Source organism: Thermothelomyces heterothallicus (genome assembly GCF_042370625.1).
Source record: "Thermothelomyces heterothallicus CBS 202.75 unplaced genomic scaffold P884_scaffold_28, whole genome shotgun sequence".
Classification (NCBI taxonomy): Eukaryota; Fungi; Ascomycota; class Sordariomycetes; order Sordariales; family Chaetomiaceae; genus Thermothelomyces; species Thermothelomyces heterothallicus.
Window position 1 is genome coordinate 200,329 of NW_027192589.1, and position 15,199 is coordinate 215,527.

The 15,199-nt window shown below is 58.3% G+C and overlaps 8 protein-coding genes across 8 annotated transcripts; 4 read left to right on the forward strand and 4 right to left on the reverse strand.

Moving 5' to 3' along the window:
- The first annotated feature begins 151 nt into the window (after nt 1-151).
- P884DRAFT_263850 (cytochrome oxidase complex assembly protein 1-domain-containing protein) lies at nt 152-1,387 on the forward strand. Its single transcript, XM_069441794.1, has 2 exons — nt 152-607; nt 717-1,387. Exons 1-2 carry the CDS (start codon nt 403-405, stop codon nt 1,199-1,201), a joined length of 690 nt encoding a protein of 229 aa, XP_069294462.1. The 5' UTR covers nt 152-402; the 3' UTR covers nt 1,202-1,387.
- Nucleotides 1,388-2,954, reverse strand: P884DRAFT_263851 (mitochondrial 54S ribosomal protein uL3m). The gene has a single exon (XM_069441795.1). It carries the CDS (start codon nt 2,711-2,713, stop codon nt 1,502-1,504), a length of 1,212 nt encoding a protein of 403 aa, XP_069294463.1. The 5' UTR covers nt 2,714-2,954; the 3' UTR covers nt 1,388-1,501.
- A 339-nt stretch (nt 2,955-3,293) lies between these two features.
- P884DRAFT_280263 (coiled-coil domain-containing protein 25) lies at nt 3,294-4,320 on the forward strand (the record flags this gene model as incomplete). Its single annotated transcript, XM_069443413.1, has 6 exons — nt 3,294-3,366; nt 3,435-3,469; nt 3,590-3,716; nt 3,768-3,871; nt 3,967-4,116; nt 4,174-4,320. 6 exons carry the CDS (start codon nt 3,294-3,296, stop codon nt 4,318-4,320), a joined length of 636 nt encoding a protein of 211 aa, XP_069294464.1.
- Nucleotides 4,321-4,346: 26 nt separating this feature from the next.
- P884DRAFT_250118 (PITH domain-containing protein) lies at nt 4,347-5,518 on the reverse strand. Its single transcript, XM_069440631.1, has 3 exons — nt 5,099-5,518; nt 4,766-4,946; nt 4,347-4,664 (listed from the first exon to the last, which is right to left on the reverse strand). The coding sequence occupies exons 1-3, from the start codon at nt 5,362-5,364 to the stop codon at nt 4,422-4,424; spliced, it is 690 nt and encodes a 229-aa protein (XP_069294465.1). The 5' UTR covers nt 5,365-5,518; the 3' UTR covers nt 4,347-4,421.
- A 337-nt stretch (nt 5,519-5,855) lies between these two features.
- Nucleotides 5,856-9,484, reverse strand: P884DRAFT_230591 (RNA polymerase I-specific transcription-initiation factor-domain-containing protein). Its single transcript, XM_069439793.1, has 3 exons — nt 9,060-9,484; nt 7,053-9,000; nt 5,856-6,995 (listed from the first exon to the last, which is right to left on the reverse strand). The coding sequence occupies exons 1-3, from the start codon at nt 9,205-9,207 to the stop codon at nt 5,891-5,893; spliced, it is 3,201 nt and encodes a 1,066-aa protein (XP_069294466.1). The 5' UTR covers nt 9,208-9,484; the 3' UTR covers nt 5,856-5,890.
- A 361-nt stretch (nt 9,485-9,845) lies between these two features.
- P884DRAFT_287405 (chromosome segregation protein Spc25-domain-containing protein) lies at nt 9,846-10,868 on the forward strand (the record flags this gene model as incomplete). Its single annotated transcript, XM_069443878.1, has 2 exons — nt 9,846-10,062; nt 10,168-10,868. The coding sequence occupies 2 exons, from the start codon at nt 9,846-9,848 to the stop codon at nt 10,713-10,715; spliced, it is 765 nt and encodes a 254-aa protein (XP_069294467.1). The 3' UTR covers nt 10,716-10,868.
- A 45-nt stretch (nt 10,869-10,913) lies between these two features.
- Nucleotides 10,914-12,112, forward strand: P884DRAFT_263856 (mitotic-spindle organizing gamma-tubulin ring associated-domain-containing protein). The gene is made up of 3 exons (XM_069441796.1): nt 10,914-11,202; nt 11,323-11,400; nt 11,602-12,112. The coding sequence occupies exons 1-3, from the start codon at nt 11,122-11,124 to the stop codon at nt 11,689-11,691; spliced, it is 249 nt and encodes an 82-aa protein (XP_069294468.1). The 5' UTR covers nt 10,914-11,121; the 3' UTR covers nt 11,692-12,112.
- A 418-nt stretch (nt 12,113-12,530) lies between these two features.
- Nucleotides 12,531-14,963, reverse strand: P884DRAFT_280266 (uncharacterized protein; the record flags this gene model as incomplete). Its single annotated transcript, XM_069443414.1, has 2 exons — nt 12,531-13,709; nt 13,776-14,963. 2 exons carry the CDS (start codon nt 14,961-14,963, stop codon nt 12,531-12,533), a joined length of 2,367 nt encoding a protein of 788 aa, XP_069294469.1.
- Nucleotides 14,964-15,199: the final 236 nt, after the last annotated feature.

Below are 15,199 nucleotides of genomic sequence, written 5' to 3' on the forward strand. Positions count from 1 at the left end.
TCAAATATCGCTCACAGGTCAAGCAAAGGAAATTTAGCTTCAAGAGTAATTAGAACAGAGGACGCCAGTCTGACACGGGCTAACGAATCTGCGATGCGGTATATGAGCAAGACAGAGCAGCAGGTCAGAATCAGTGACCGCGGGCAAGTTTGTTTGTGGCAAGTGTTTCTGGAAGGGAGTCGCGGGAATGATGGTACCAAATGCCCTATGCTTGCTTAGTCTCAGGCTCGTTTAGATGAGACACACCGGTATTTGCATAACTCTCCAGGTCACAGTGGTGGTGGATTATCGGGAGCTTTTCTGCCGAAGTGGGTTGAGCCGTTGTGGGAGATCATCAGCACTTGGGTGTCGGCCTACGACGACGACGACGACGATAAATAACAACCACAGCCACACACAGCCATGCTGTCGAGGTCAGCCCAACAAGGGGCGGGCGCCCGATCAGCTCTGCTACCTCTGCTGCGGCGGAGGATAACGCCAACCGTGGGGAGGAGATTCCCACTAAATAATTCCGGGGCCCGACCGACGCAGAACCGCATGCTCGTGTCGGCGCCCAAGGCCGGCGACGGGCCGTTGATGGAACGCCGCGCCGACCGGGAACTGCCCAGTAAAGCCCTTGCCCGTCTTCGACCGTTTCCATATACACCTCTGCCTGCTAACCAATGCCACTGCTGCCGCCGCCCTCGCGGCCGCCGCCTGCTTGCTTTGATCTCCAGGCCTCGAGCAGACCACCTTCCGCTGGTCGCGCACGCTCCCAATCTTCGCCGCCGTCATCGCCGCCGCCTCGGTCGCCATCTTCAACTACCAGAAGCTGTCTAGCCCCGTCGTCGGCGCCACCCTCTACGCCCTGCGCACCTCGGACAAGGCCCGCGCCGCCCTGGGCGACGAGATCTACTTTGCCCAGCAGATCCCCTGGATCTCGGGCGAGATGAACCAGCTGCACGGCCGCATCGACATCTCCTTCCGCGTCAAGGGCACCAAGGCCGGCGGCGTCATGAGGTTCGCCAGCTTCCGCCCCACCCCGAAGGGCATGTTCGAGACGACCGAGTGGAGCCTCGAGACGGACGACGGCACGGTCATTGACCTGCTCGAGGACGGCGACCCGTTTGCGGTCACCATGGCCACGCCGGACCTTCCCATGGAGGACGTGGATGTGGAGGAGGAGCCAGTTCCGAGGGGGTTCAGGAAGATGACCAAATGAGCGCGAGATTGGCACATACACACACACACACACACACACACACACACACCCCTCTCTCTCTTTACACACGGGAACATAACCACACAATAACGGAGGAAAGGAGAAAGAGAAGGGTAAAAAGGGGCCCGCAGAGCCGAGACATACTGTACACATTTATTGTATATTGTTTTGTTATGATACAAGTGACACAAGCGTACAAAAGATATCCCCCTCCCCCTTCCCTTCCTTCACTTTTCCAAATCGTCAAGTCAGGATCTCTGGCCACCATGGAAACAGAGCCGCCCGTTCGCAGCTTCAGTTTCAGAACGAAGCCTGCGCCTGTTCCGCAGCCGCAGACTCCTTGGTCGCCTCGGCCGCCAGGATCTGCTCGATCGCGTCGGCGTGCTCCTCGGACCCCTCGACGCCCCGGGACATGAGCTCGGCTATCCTCTTCTCCCGCCTGGCCGCCTTGAGCTCCAGGTGGCGCTGGCGGGCGGCCTGCAGGTGGGCCTCGGCGTCCGGGAAGCGCTCCTCGAGCAGCTTGCGCGTCTTGTCGATGAACTCCTGCGGGGGCGGGTCCTTCTTGCACGCGTCCTGGACCCGGACGACGCCGCCCTTGGGGCCGGCGACGCAGCCCTTGACCACGATGATGCCGAGGTCGTTGTCCACCATGAGCACGGGCAGGTTCTGCACCGTCACGCGCTCGCCGCCCATCCGCCCGGGCATCTTCTTGCCCGGCAGCACCCTCGAGCCGCTGCCCTGGCTGGGGCCGACCGAGCCGATGGTCCGGTGGTTCTTGGAGTTGCCGTGGCTGGCCTCCTGCCCGGCGAACCCGTGCCGCTTCATGCCGCCCGCGAACCCCTTACCCTTGGAGTAGCCCCGCACGTCCACCCGCTGGCCGACCCGGAACCAGTCGGGCTGGAGCTGCACGCCGACGGGGAGCAGGCCCCGCTCGTCGCGCACGCGGAACTCGGCCAGCACCTCCTTGGGCGCCATCCCCTTGGCCTCGTAGTAGCCCAGCAGCGGGGCGCCCACGTTGCCGGGCTGCCGCTCGCCCATGCCCACCTGCACGGCCCAGTACCCGTGCCGCGACCGCGTCTTGTTGAGCACCGTCTGCACCCGGTCCATCTGCAGCACCGTGCACGCGATCCGCGCCCCGCGCCGGCCCATGAACACCGTCATGCCCTTCTTGATCGCCAGCACCCCCGCCCGCACCGGCGTCGTCCGCTCCTTGCGCCTCAGCGCCGCCGCAGGGCCCGTCGTCGGCGCCGGCAAGCCCGACGTCGTCTGGTTGAACCGGTACGGCTTGGCCCCGCGCGCGGGCAGCGTCGACCACCCCGTCTTGACCGTCCGCTGCTGCGTGTAGGGGAGGAGGGTCGTGGCCGTAGTAGTAGGAGTCGTCGGTGGTTGTGATAGCACGAGTTGCTGTCGCTGTTGGGATGTGGCGGTTGGAGGGGAGAGGAGGAGGAGGCCGGTGGAGGGTGGGCGCAGGGCGAGCTGCTGCCAGCAGCGCGCCGGCAGCCGGGGCGCCATTGTGTGTATGTTGTGTGACTTGGTTGGTGGTGTCTCTCTGTTGGATTCGAGTTGTCCTCGGGACTGAGATGAGGTAGCGGTGTACTTGGTCGTCGCCGGTCTCGAAATTGGAAATGAGGAAAAAAAAGATCGTTCGCGGCTATGTCATTGGTGATAAGGGACGAAGCCTCGACGACGGCGAGGTCGCGCTTCTGGATGGTATGTTGTCGGGAAGGGAGCAACACGGCAGAAAAATGAGAGGTCCGGTCCCGACCAAAAAAATGGAGCCCTTCTCAGGCGGTCGGTCATTTGTTGGCGGTCGTTGCACTGCGGTGCATGCTCGCATCCCTAACCCTCTCTCTCTCTCTCTGGCTTGTCCCTCCTTCAGCCTTTGGAGTACGGATAAGTAGTAAACGGATTATGGGGCAGTCGTGACTTGAGTAGTTGCCTGCGCTCTTCGTGAAATACTCAAACCAGCAATTTATCAAGCGGGACGGGTAAATACCCACAATCATAGACGCAGTTCCAGATCGAGCTCCGCGTGCAGTATTCTACCGTCCTCGTATCTCCCCTTCCTCACTGGCCCGCCCGATCGGCCACAATGGTCTACTACTTCACCTCCAACGTCGTCGACCCCCCGGCCTTCATCTACGTCGGCAAGGACAAGTTTGAGAGTGAGTGGGCGTAGTTGTCGTTCTCTGCAGGAACTTGCATCTGACAACGGGCGTCATCGCATCTGCAGACGAGGATTTGATCAAGCATGGCTGGGACGAGGATGTCTGGTAAGTTATGTTTGAGTAAGGTCCATGATCGAGTCGGTCGGCTTCTTACTCTTTCCAGGGTATGATGAGGCCTTGGGTCTAGCCGCTGGGCCTGTGATGCTCATGCTCGCCGCAGTTCCACGTCGACAAGTTGTCCAGCGCTCACATCTACCTGCGCCTGCGCGAGGGCCAGTCGTGGGACAATATCCCGAGCGAGCTGCTCACCGACCTGGCCCAGCTAACAAAGGCCAACTCGATCGAGGGTAGGTCACCTCCGAGCCGACTAGTCGTTACGCGCCCGCTGACCGTCTTAGGAAACAAAAAGGACAACATCACCGTCATCTACACCCCTTGGTCTAACCTTAAGAAGGACGGCAGCATGGCCGTGGGTCAGGTCAGCTTCAAGGACCACAAGAAGGTCAGCAAATACCAACTTTGAAGAAGAAGAAGAAGAAGAAGAAGAAGAAGAAGAAGAAGAACAAGAAGAAAGGAACATGCTGACTCTTAGGGCAGGTCAAGAGGATACTTGTTCCCCAACGGGAGAACCCCATCATCAACAGGCTCAACAAGACCAGAGTGGAAAAGTTCCCCGACCTGAAGCAGGAGAAGGACGACCATCTGCGAGAGCTGCGCAAGAAAGACCAAGCGGCACAACTGGCGAGGGTAGGTATCGCTGTATCTGTCATGACCCTCTTGGGCTTTAACTAACGAACCCGTCAGAAAAAAGAGGAGGCCCGCATCGCCAAGGAGCGCCAGGAGAAGAAGTGGCAAAAGGAGCACGCATATGATGACCTCTTCACCGAGGAAAATATGGAAGCGGCAAGCAACCAGAACCGAGACGAGAACTGGGAGGAGGATTTCATGTAGTCGTAAAGCTGTCTTCTGCCAAAGGAAAAAAAAAGCAATCAGGATGGACAAACGACATCACGAAGACCCTTTTTCTTCTATTTTTCGTGTCATGCCTCCCATCACACTCCCGGGCCCCGCCCGCCGATCCCGCTCCCCATCTGGTTCACGCTCGTCCCCTTGATCTTGTGATCTCCCGGGTTCGCCGCCGCCTCGTAGAGGATGTTCGCCGGTGCCCGGCCAAGCTGCATCCACTCCCCCTTGAAACCGAGATACGAGATCCGCGTGACGTCCTCCTCGCCGTCGCCGAAGTTGTCCGGGAAGAAGAGCGTCAGCCGGCGGACCGCGTTGAACCGCGCCCGGCGCTGCCGGCCAGTCAGCATCCCTCCGTGCCAGGGAATGGGAAACAGAAAAGAATGGGGTCAAAGGGAAAAAAAAAGGGAAAAAAAAAAAAGAGAATACTTACGACTGGCAACTCCTGCACCTCCCCTGTCCGACTCAGCTCAAACTCCTGCGTTCCGCTCGTCTCCTCGGCCACGCCAAAGTCCACATCGTCCCGGTTGATGATGACCTTGAGCGTCTTGGGCGCCGAGTCCGAGTCGGAGGTGCGGATCAGGATCGAATGCAGCTTCACCTGCCCCGTGAACCTGATTTGATCTCTGTTATCAGCTGTGATCATCTTACGAAACACGAGCGGCTTGTTTTCTTTTTTTTTTTTTTTTTCTGTAGGGAGGAAAAAGAGAAAAGGAGAAGCAGAAAATGGAACAGACGGAAAAAAAGAAAGAAAAAAATAGCATACGGCACGTTCACGAGAAGCTGCTCGTCCACGTCGCTCGCCAGTTCCGGCTCCGCAGACAGCCGCTCCGCCCACGTCTTCTTGACGATCGCCTTGGCCGACCCGTATTCGGCCTCGTTGAGCGCCGTGATCCCGTCAAAGTCAATATGCTGGTAGAGCGAGAACTGTAGCGCCGGCGTGATGTCGTCCGAGTGGTCGTGCTCGCCGTGATCATGTCCCCCGTCTCCGCCGTGTGAGTGAGAGTGCTCGTCGTGACAGTGGTGAGACATCCTTTTATATTTAGTAATTTATTTTCTTTTGCTTTTCTCCGTATTTAACCGTCTATACTTGGAAGAATATCTTGGCAAGTCAAAGATGGCAGCGAAGGCTGTTTTGGCACGTCGGTTGTAACTTGCTGAGGGGTGGTCTTGGACTCGAGAGGTTCAAGTGACGAATCCGGTTTCACAATAGGGTTACGGATCCATCGTAAGTACGGAGCACTCCGTACTTCGTATGCAACTCAGCACTAACAAAATTTTGGCAGGTGGATGATGGCTACAGAGCAGGCCTCACGACAACCCTCTGAGAAAGTGTGTTGTTCGGCTTGATAACAAAATATCGACTGGAAGGAATCAAGTCTGTCTCGAACCTGACAATTGACATAACGTCGAATAAAGTCAATGCGACTGTTGCTTCAACAGTCGCACACTTGCACAATGCCACCCCCTTCTTCTTCTTCTTCTTCTTCTTCTTCTTCTTCTTTCTTCTTCTTCTTCTTCTTCTTCTTCTTCTCCTTCTCTCTTCACCCGCTGCTCGCTATCTAAACCCGCTTAGGCGCACCTCGCTCTTCCGTTTCCCCTTCTTCAACGGGCTCTTCTTGAACGGCGAGAACGACGGCCGCCCGCCAAACAAGCCCGGCATCACTTGTGATCTGGGTCTGGGTTGCGACGGAGTGCCCTGAGACTGCGATTGCGACTGCGAAGAGTGAATCCCTCCTACTTTTATCATCCCCGAGTCCCGTCGGTACTCTTTCCTCAATGGCGAACCGGCAAACACCCTCGGCGACCCAACCGCTCCCACGTGCTGCTGCTGTTGTGACGAAAAGCCCCACGCCACTTTCGGCCTCGGTGTCTGCTGGCTCTGGCTCAAACTCTGCCGCTGTTCCTGGCTGCCGCTGCTCGCTCCGGTCGAGAGAATCGTCGGCGGCTGCTGCGTCCCCGGGGCGCCGAATGACTGGGATGATCGTTCCATCAGCAGGGAATCGTCGCCAAAAATCCGCTGCGAGAGCCGCTCGGCTTTCCGCCGGCGCGCCTCTATCTTGCGCCGACGCCGGTTGATGGCGTCCTCGGCCTCAAGGTCTTGGCCTGGTTTCCAGCTGATGTCGTCCGGATCGGCGCCAAGCTCCCAGCGGGAGAGGGCGAGGGCGGGTTCGCCGTTCAGCGTTGGGGATGTGTCGAGCGTGGCGTACTTGCGCAGACGGAGGGCTACGGCATCGCCTTGCTGCTGCTCGGGTGTCCTTTTGCCCTTTGATTTGTGCGGGCTGGATAGTGACGGCTGGGAGGGCATGATACTCGGCGAGCTTGGGAAGGGTAGCGAGCTCGACAGTTGGTTTTCCTGGGCCGTCCATGATGGAGGTACGGCCGAGACGCCTATGCTGGCAAGGAACATCTCTGCCGCCATGTTCCGAAGTACTTCCTCCCGGTGCCGAAGGGGAGCATCTTGGCTAGGCGATGAGTCGACAAACAAATCTTGCAGTCTCCCCACGAGGTCGTCGGGGCCGAAATCGATGAATGGACGGCGAGCTTCTGGCACAAAAAGCCATTCACCCGCGCGTCGATGTAGTGCTTCCTGCCGGGCGTCCCACTCGCGGGCCAGCTCAAGAAGTTCGCCCCTCGGCCGTTGGGAGGTGACCAGATCAAGCCTGTTGAGATTGTTAGCTGACCCAGAGAAAGAAAGTTCCCCAAGATAGAACACGTACAGTGAATGCCGCGGCATGTAGTCATCCTTCTTTTTTTGCTCGACCGCCTCGCCGATAAATCCAAAATCAACGCCATCCCCAAGCATTTCTTCGTCCCCGCCTCCTGCCATTGGCTCTCCCGCAACCAAGCGCTGCGCAACAAGGCCAAAGTCAACACGCTGCTCAATGCCCCCCTTCAGCCCCGTCACCGCTAACCCTTCAAGCTCCCTCTTCCCGAACACGGCACGCTCGTCAAATTCATCCGGCACTGCAAACGCGTCCGTCAGAGTTTGCAGAAATTTCAAGCGCCGATTGACACCGTCTCCGAGCGTCTCTCTCCTGTCAGGCAGCGGCACGGACACGTCGGCATCATCCGACCACGCGCACAGCGCGCAGTGCACCTCTAGCTCCTGACCGAGAGTAAGTAGCTGGAAGAACCGCAGCTGCGCACTCCGCATCGCTCGGCCCGCCGCTGACGTCGGCTCAGCACCCGTCCGTCGGGCGGCCGGGAGGATGCCGAGGCCCACAAAGTTGACTGGGCTGTTGAGCGTTATGAGGTCCCGGTGATACCGTATGGGCGTGCCCGGCTCTGGACTGATGAACCAGAAGATGGTCATTTCGGTGTCCATGGCAGAGCGGACACACACAAAGCAGGCCATGAAGTTGTTGATGTAAGCAGCGGGTGAGACGTCCAGGCGCAGGGTCTGGTCGTTGACATCCTTTTGGTGAGGGCAGGAGGCGAGAATGTCGAGGGTAAGCGTGTCGTTTTTGTCCTCCTCTACAACCGCCCAGAACAGGGAGGTGCTGGTGAGTATAAACACCTGGGCGGGATCCAGGCACGAGGGTGCTACACCCAGAATCCGATGCTTTTGCTTCCGCAACACTAGACTCGAGACGGGGTACATTTTCCTGGTATACAGGTCGAATAAATGCAGAGAACTTGGGCTGCGCAATAGCAGTATTCGTCTTGACGGCTGCGGCTCTGGATCGGCAGACATGCGGGAGCGCTCGGGTGGACTTCTCGTGCGGCTCACTGAGCGCCGAGAAGACTTGGAAATATTCTGACCCAAGGACAGCCACAGTAACTGATGTGGCTGCGTGTTTGCCATGGAGTTGGAAGGTAGCTTTGGAATAAATCCCGAGACGATGTTGCCGCACATTTTCATGACCGGCGTCAAGGCCTTCGGGCGTGTGTGTCGGCGGCCCGTGACATCCCACAGACTCCAGTACCCTGCTTGGTCAATGATGGCTAGCTGAGGAGTGTCCGCGTCGGGATGCCGAGCAAAGCAAACGTCGGCCTGCAGGCTTCCTCCGGTGCGATCACAAGGTATCGCGAAGAGCGGATTACCAAACAGCTGGCTAGGAAGGGGCCGGCCAGGAAGCCGCCCCAGGTCCGTGGTAGCCGGCATGGGTATCGGGCGCAATTCAGGCTCGTAAACAGTGATGGACGCCCCGTTTGAGACGAGAAGCCATCTGATGGGGTCGTATTTTCTCAGGTCGATGGCGAATCTGACGAGCGAGATCGGGCCGCCACCATGCAACCACTCACCCTCCAGCTTGGGGTCGGCGGTGTGGACACGGACCTTGAGGTCTGCCTCGGTCCAGGACCACTCTTCGCGGCCGAGGCTGATCAGCCGTATCACATTGCCCGAGACCCCGGAGGCAACAGCAAGCACTGGATGACCCCTGGTCGAGTAGCTATCTCTCAAATCGGTCGCTTCTCCGACGGAGAACAGGGAGACCGTATCGACCAGTGCTGGCTGCTGCGTTGTCTGGGCGGTTGCAATTTCCTGCAGCAACAGCGACTCCACGTCCTCGTTGCCAACAGACGCCTCAGGGAAGTGCTCTAAGAGCCAGTACTTCTGAGACCTTGCAACCTGGGAGGGCCGCATGTCGCTGGGCTGGGACGTCGGAGTTCTCGTCGGAGCGCACCATTGCGAAAACGGCGTTATTTGCTTAAAGCGAGGGGCTATTGCCGGTCAGCACAGAGGGGAGAGGTAGGTGTGGAAGTTCGTCTCTCGCACTCACTCTCGTCCTTGGCTCGATTCCTCCGTATCTGGCCGATGCCCTCATCGCCTTGAGCTGGGATGTACGTCAAGCGTCCGATGATGCCGTCCGCAGGCACCCGAGGAGCCTTGGCTCGGGAGAGCGGGACGGCGTTTCGCCTGTCACCCATTCGGATCTATCGTGATGGGAGACCGGAGGAGCGAGGACAACGGGATCATTCTCCCTGATCTGCGATGCAAGCTGCACGTTTTGTCCGTTTGATCAGACCGAGCTGAGACTCTGGTGGGCCTGAGAGCGTTGCGTCGAGTGCGGTACGCAACATTGAGGGTAATAACAAAATAGTACGAAACAAAAAGAGCCAGACTGGCACGCAGATGTATGATGAGAGATGAAAGAGGGAATCAATTTAAGTGAAGTGAACGAGAAGGGAAATGCACTAGTTCCAGTTGCCGGTCGAAGATTTCCTACGTCAGAGCCCAGAAGCGCGCGCTGGAGGGGAACTTTTTAGCGGGCCATGAGGAGAGACGGCCAATAGTATTGCCACACGGCAGAGGCCCCGCCCGGTCTTGGCAGGCGATGTCCTGGAAACCCGCTGAAGAGGGCAAGAGACAAAACAACCAAAACGCCTGCAACTGCGCATCGTCAACTGCAAGCCATCCGTCTCAAAATCCCATCCGTCTCCGCACGACCAGCTCCCGATACCGCCCAGAAAGACCACAGCTCGAAACGTCATCTTCCGAAACAATAACAGGGCCAACAAAAAAAAAACACTATATAGCCAAGATCTTGGAATACCAAACCTCGACGATGTCGTCGGCATTCGAGCCCTCGTTGTCGACCAGCCGACCGCCCATCGGCGGGCCCTCCCTCGCCGATACCCTGCCCAACATCAACTTCGGTTTTGACGAGCTGCGCGACCGCATGGCCAAGTTCACTGCCAAGTTTGACGCTTTCATTGAGCAAGGGCGCAAGCGCGTGTTAGAAGAGCGCAACCAGTTCCACATGAACGTGGCCGAGCTACAAGGCACGAAAACTCTCTTTGTCTTTCTCTATGACACACAGACACAGACACACACACACACTCTCTCTCTCTTTTTTTCTTTGGCTAACTCTTTAAATCTTTCCACAGAGGACCAGCGCATGAAGAAGAAGGACATTGAGATCCTCCAGCTCAAGACCAACAGCTACCAGCAGACGATAGCCAAGGAAGCGGCCGAGAAGCGGGAGATGCAGAGCGCCATCGCGCAGCTGACGGCCCAGCGCGACCGGCAGGCGGCGGCGCGGGACGCGCTCAAGGAGCAGATCGCGGCGACGCAGCGGGAGATCGACGCGCGCCTGGCCGCGCAGCGGGCGCACCAGGCGCAGCTCGAGGCGCAGGCGCGCTTCAACGTGCCCGAGCTCGACTTTTGGGTGACGAACCTGTGCATGCGCATCGAGGGCGCCGGCGCCGAGGACCGGCTCAAGTTTGTCTTTACCCACCTGGACGAGAAGAACTGGGAACGCGAGGCCTGGTTCGAGCTGTGCACGGGCAGTCGGGACTACGACGTGCGGCACTGCAGGCCCAAGCTGGAGAGGGAGAAGGTCGAGCGCGTTCTGGAGCGGGTCAACGAGACGAGGGAGCTGGTGACGCTATTGAAAGGGATGAGGGAGTTGTTTGTCGAAGCCATGCGGTCTTAAAACCAAAACCAGGAGAGGGGCGACGTTGCATGTTTACGTTGTTTACGATTCATGACATGGTACCATGTTGGATGGGCTTGGCGTTAAAGGAGTGAGAGGGGCTTATTAACAACTTGTGACTAGCAGAACGAATTTTACATTGAATACCTCTGGATAAGTTTGCTGATTTCACGAGTGTGTCCTCCGGGGTCGATATCAGTGTACAGTACGGAGTACGTCCGTATGTATGTACTTCCAAAGTTTCGCTTGTGCTTGTCCGCTCTGGCGCCCGCAGCCCGACGTCTAGTGACGCCCCGCCAATTAAAACACCGGCGCGCATCACGCATCACAACGCGTCCTCGACTTCCTAACAGCACCTCTGCCCGCTTCTCCAACCCAGCACGGCGGTGACCAGGGGAAAAAAAATATGCCATCCACCGAACGGGCTGAGAAGCAAGCTGCTGCGCAGCAGGCAGTCGATATTTTGCATGAGATAGCAACCATCCTGGTCAGTCGGAGAATTCCCTCATACCCTGTCTCTCTCGGGATAATGCAATGAATGCACGCCTATGGAGAAACAAAAAGAAATAAAATAGGCTGACACCGGAGAAAATAACCAATGGAACAGAACTGCCATCTCGACCGCCGGACCCTCTCCATCTGCATCTCCATGATCGAGAACGGGGTGAGCCCCGAGGCTCTAGCGGTAGGTGTTCTATGTACCCCCCCCCCCGACAGTGTGATCCGTGTTCGCCCATCATCATTGCCAAACCCTCTTTCCCAAACCCTTTTCCCTGTCACCATTCCCTCCGATGAGCGCAAATGCAACAAAAAAAAAAAAAAAAAAAACAGCTTTCGTTCACAGACAGAGACGGCACGGCCTCGCACTAAACACATTGCATCCTAGAATGTCATCAAGGAGCTGCGCAAGCAGGGCCAACAGGCTCATCTCGAATCTGCTGCAGCGGCTGCAGCGGCAGCAACGCGGCGGCGGTGAAGATGGGACGTAAAACTGAGCTATAGCTGTTGGTCTCAAGACACGACTTCCTCCGCAGGCGCTACAGAATTGCGCAAGGTCTTACCCATTCACGAAACCCAGCGTTATGAGTGGCGGCGAACGCAAGTTGCTACCTACCGGGCGGCTGGGAGAGAGGTAGCCCATTCTTCCGGTATTCATCGATCTGCCTTGGGTCCTCGGGCTTGTCGTATATACAGCACAACCGAGCTACCGAGCTACCAAGGGATGTCTGTACGATAGCTCCGCAACCTTTGTGGTCAACGGGGAGGAGAACTCGGGTATGAGAGCGGTCAAAAAAGAGAGAGAGAGAGAGAGAGAGAGAGAGAGAGAGGAGAACCCCGGGAAACACCAAAAGGCGGCACTCCGGGCCAAAGATTAGCGTCGCTCGATTTCTACGATAATACAGATACACTTGATAACTCTACCGTCCTAGGACCCTGATGCAATCCGCTACCGTGCCAACGACAGAATTAATGCGTACCCGCGCCACCCACAAAGGAGCCAAAAATTTGTCCCCATAGCTATCCATCCGGGGACAGATCCAACCCTTCCCAAACTCCAGGCACCTGGTGAATCCCGCCGCTTTGTCCTCCAGACCCAACAATGCCGCCGACCCTTGTGCATCTTTCTAAAAATGCAAATAACCAAGCCCAACGTACCGGTATCACTCCGGGACCATCACAGTTTGGCCAGGGAAAACAACCCATCCAGGCGCAGACCAACGTACCGAGCCGGTCCCCCCGGGCCAACCCTCCCCCGAGACGAAGAGGCCATACATAAAATCAGCGGCCCGACTCGAACCAAGAAGCGATCCAGTCCTATCTGTGCCCGAGAAGCAAGATATCATCCTCGTCGTCGTCTTCGTCGTCTTCATCGTCGTCCTCTTCTTCTTCCAGGCCCTCCTCGTCCTCGTCTTCCGAAGTCTCCTCCTCTTCGTCATCATCATCGTCAAGTCCGATGGCGCTCGCTGCCGACGACGTGAGCCCCGTCATCCGATCAAAGTCCCGACTGTGCAGGCCAAACAGGTCGAGCATATCCATCTCTGCGTCCTCCTCGTCGTCGTCATCGTCGTCGTCCCCATCCTCGTCATCTACATCGTCAGCATCTTCTTGTGCTTGTCTGTCTTCACCTCCCGAGCTGCATATGGATCCAGATACGGGAACAACCGCAGCAGCGGGTAACAGGTTCGACGCAGTCTTTTCGTCACCCGCCGATGCCTGCTCTGCCTCCGAAGATGCCCCGCCGCCGCGGTTCAGCAGCCTGGTCAAAAAGGCACGCGAGTACGAGGTAGGCGACGTTGAGAGGAGGGAAAAACCAGGGATACCGTTGTTGGTAGTGCTACCGCCGCCGCCGCCGCCGCCGCCGCCGCTGTTGTTGTTGTTGCTGTTGTTCCCTGCTTGCCCCCGCTGTCGCTTTTGCGCCCGGCGGGCGGCTCTATTGCGCCGGCGGATCTCCTCTGCCAGGACTGCCGGGTCGAGCGCGACAGGTTGTTGTTGTTGCTGTTGCTGTCGCTGCTGTTGTTGTTGCTGCTGCTGTTGCTGTTGCTGCTGCTGCTGCTGTTCGGGAGACTGGTCCCGGTGATCGCCGCCCGGCATGTTGAGAAGCTGCAGCTGGGTGGTGTTGTACGAGCTGCACACGGCACACTTGAGGCCGATCCAGTGGTAGGCGGTCTGGCTCTTGGCGGAGCAGTCATTGCACGAGATGACAGCGCGGGCGTCAGCGTACTCGGGCGGCATGGGCTGCTGGAGGATATGCATGTCGAGCTGGCGGAAGCGATACTCCATGTTGACGCACGACTTGTTGCACAGCGGGCACCGGTACGACGACTTCTTAAGCTCCTCGAGGCAGAGCAGGTGGATGCTGTGACCGCACTGCATGAAGGTGACCGACTTGGGCGAGTCGAAGAGGTACTCGTTGCAGATGGGGCAATTCGAGTCGACGGCCCGTTCGATGCACTTGTGGTTGGTCTCGGACATGGAGATACAGGCCATGCATTTCTTTCGGGGACGTCAGTCTGGGCTGATATGCATATCGATACGCGGAAACGCTCGGAAGGCGCTCACCTTGCAGTGGAAGAAGTCCTTGCCCAGCCCCTGGCCGACCCGGCACAGCCCGCAGTCGGGACAGTGGTAGATGGGCTTACTGGCATCGTCGTTCCATAGCTTGCAAATTCCGCAGTAGTAGTAGGCCGCCGGCCGGCCGCACTTTGTGCACGTATCGGAGACCTTTTGCGCGCACCCACAGAGCATGCACAGCATGTGCTTGGTTTGTTGACGCGGGAGGGCGTGATCCTCGACGGCGTCGTGGCAGTGGCGGCAGGTGTACCACCGTTCGCACGTGGCGCACTGCATCTTGACGTTGCGGCGATAGTGTTCGCAGCCGAGGCGCTTCTCCTCTTCCTCGGGCTCCTCGGACGCTGACCACCACTCGACACTGTCGTCGGGCCGCCTGACCGGCGCGTAGGTAGGGGTGAGGTCCTCCTCAGTTAGCGGCAGGTTGAGCGGGCCGGACCCGTCCCCAAGAGGATTCCATTTCTTCAGGACTTGCAGCGGCCCGCCGTGTTCCACTGATTCTCGGTTGTCTAGAGTGCTCGTGCTCGCCCGGGACACGGGTCGCATCGCAGCATTGGGGGATTTGGGCGACAGCTGTCGCTTGGTGTACTTTTCCGTGAACAGGCCATGCATCATCTGGGCCTTGACAGTCTGGGGAACATCGAGCAGCTGGATGGCCTGGATCCTCCGTCGGAGCTCCCCCATGCCGTCATCCTCGGGCAGCGGAGTGGCTCGACTGCCCTCTGGGAGTGATGACCATGTAGTTTGGGTGGTTGTCTGGGCAGTGTCGGTGCCGTCGGGTTGCCGGCTTGATGCAGCAGCGGACTCAGAAACTCCTTCCACAGCCCCGGGACTCTCATCGCTGGTTCCTACGCTTCCCGAACTCTGAAAAACGGCGGCGACGGCGGCGGCGGCGTCAGCGTCGGCATGGCCTTGGTCTTGTCGACTGGGGTGGGGTGTTACGGCGTCGTCGTCAAGCGAACCAACCCCGGCTTCCCCCGTTGGAAGCCTCCTCCCGTGCTCGTCAGCCTCCCGTATCGCGGTCCCGGAAGAACCGGCGTATCCGGTCGACTGTGCTCTGCGGCGTCGTATCGCGGGGCCGTCAATGGCAGGGGGATCATCGGCGGCGAACCCGGTCGAGAAACGGCGAGCTTGTCTGAGAACGGGCGTGATGATGAAGTCGGAGACCAACTGAGCCATCGCAAAGCATGGGCTGCGTCTGGCGCTGGGCTCAAGGTCGATGCACGGGATTTTGGTGGCTTTGTGAACATGGATGAGGAAGATGGATGGGACGGGAACGATGGAAGGGAAGGAAGCAGCGAGTAGGCGCGGGGACGTGGAACGATGCTCGTTGCGGCTCTCTCATTGGCCGCCTGGGCAGCGTCCCCGCGAGCCAGCTGCAGCGGATGTTCGGGGCGACCGCTAGATCTTCACAG

Coding starts and splice junctions, on each gene's coding strand:
- P884DRAFT_263850 (XM_069441794.1), top strand. CDS start 403: ATGCTGTCGAGGTCAGCCCAACAAGGGGCGGGCGCCCGATCAGCTCTG. Junction 608..716: donor CGCCGACCGGGAACTGCCCA/GTAAAGCCCTTG, acceptor TTTGATCTCCAG/GCCTCGAGCAGACCACCTTC.
- P884DRAFT_263851 (XM_069441795.1), bottom strand. CDS start 2,713: ATGGCGCCCCGGCTGCCGGCGCGCTGCTGGCAGCAGCTCGCCCTGCGC.
- P884DRAFT_250118 (XM_069440631.1), bottom strand. CDS start 5,364: ATGTCTCACCACTGTCACGACGAGCACTCTCACTCACACGGCGGAGAC. Junction 4,947..5,098: donor CAGCTTCTCGTGAACGTGCC/GTATGCTATTTT, acceptor AGATCAAATCAG/GTTCACGGGGCAGGTGAAGC. Junction 4,665..4,765: donor AGGTGCAGGAGTTGCCAGTC/GTAAGTATTCTC, acceptor ACTGGCCGGCAG/CGCCGGGCGCGGTTCAACGC.
- P884DRAFT_230591 (XM_069439793.1), bottom strand. CDS start 9,207: ATGGGTGACAGGCGAAACGCCGTCCCGCTCTCCCGAGCCAAGGCTCCT. Junction 9,001..9,059: donor GAATCGAGCCAAGGACGAGA/GTGAGTGCGAGA, acceptor GACCGGCAATAG/CCCCTCGCTTTAAGCAAATA. Junction 6,996..7,052: donor TACATGCCGCGGCATTCACT/GTACGTGTTCTA, acceptor CAATCTCAACAG/GCTTGATCTGGTCACCTCCC.
- P884DRAFT_263856 (XM_069441796.1), top strand. CDS start 11,122: ATGCCATCCACCGAACGGGCTGAGAAGCAAGCTGCTGCGCAGCAGGCA. Junction 11,203..11,322: donor ATGAGATAGCAACCATCCTG/GTCAGTCGGAGA, acceptor CCAATGGAACAG/AACTGCCATCTCGACCGCCG. Junction 11,401..11,601: donor TGAGCCCCGAGGCTCTAGCG/GTAGGTGTTCTA, acceptor ATTGCATCCTAG/AATGTCATCAAGGAGCTGCG.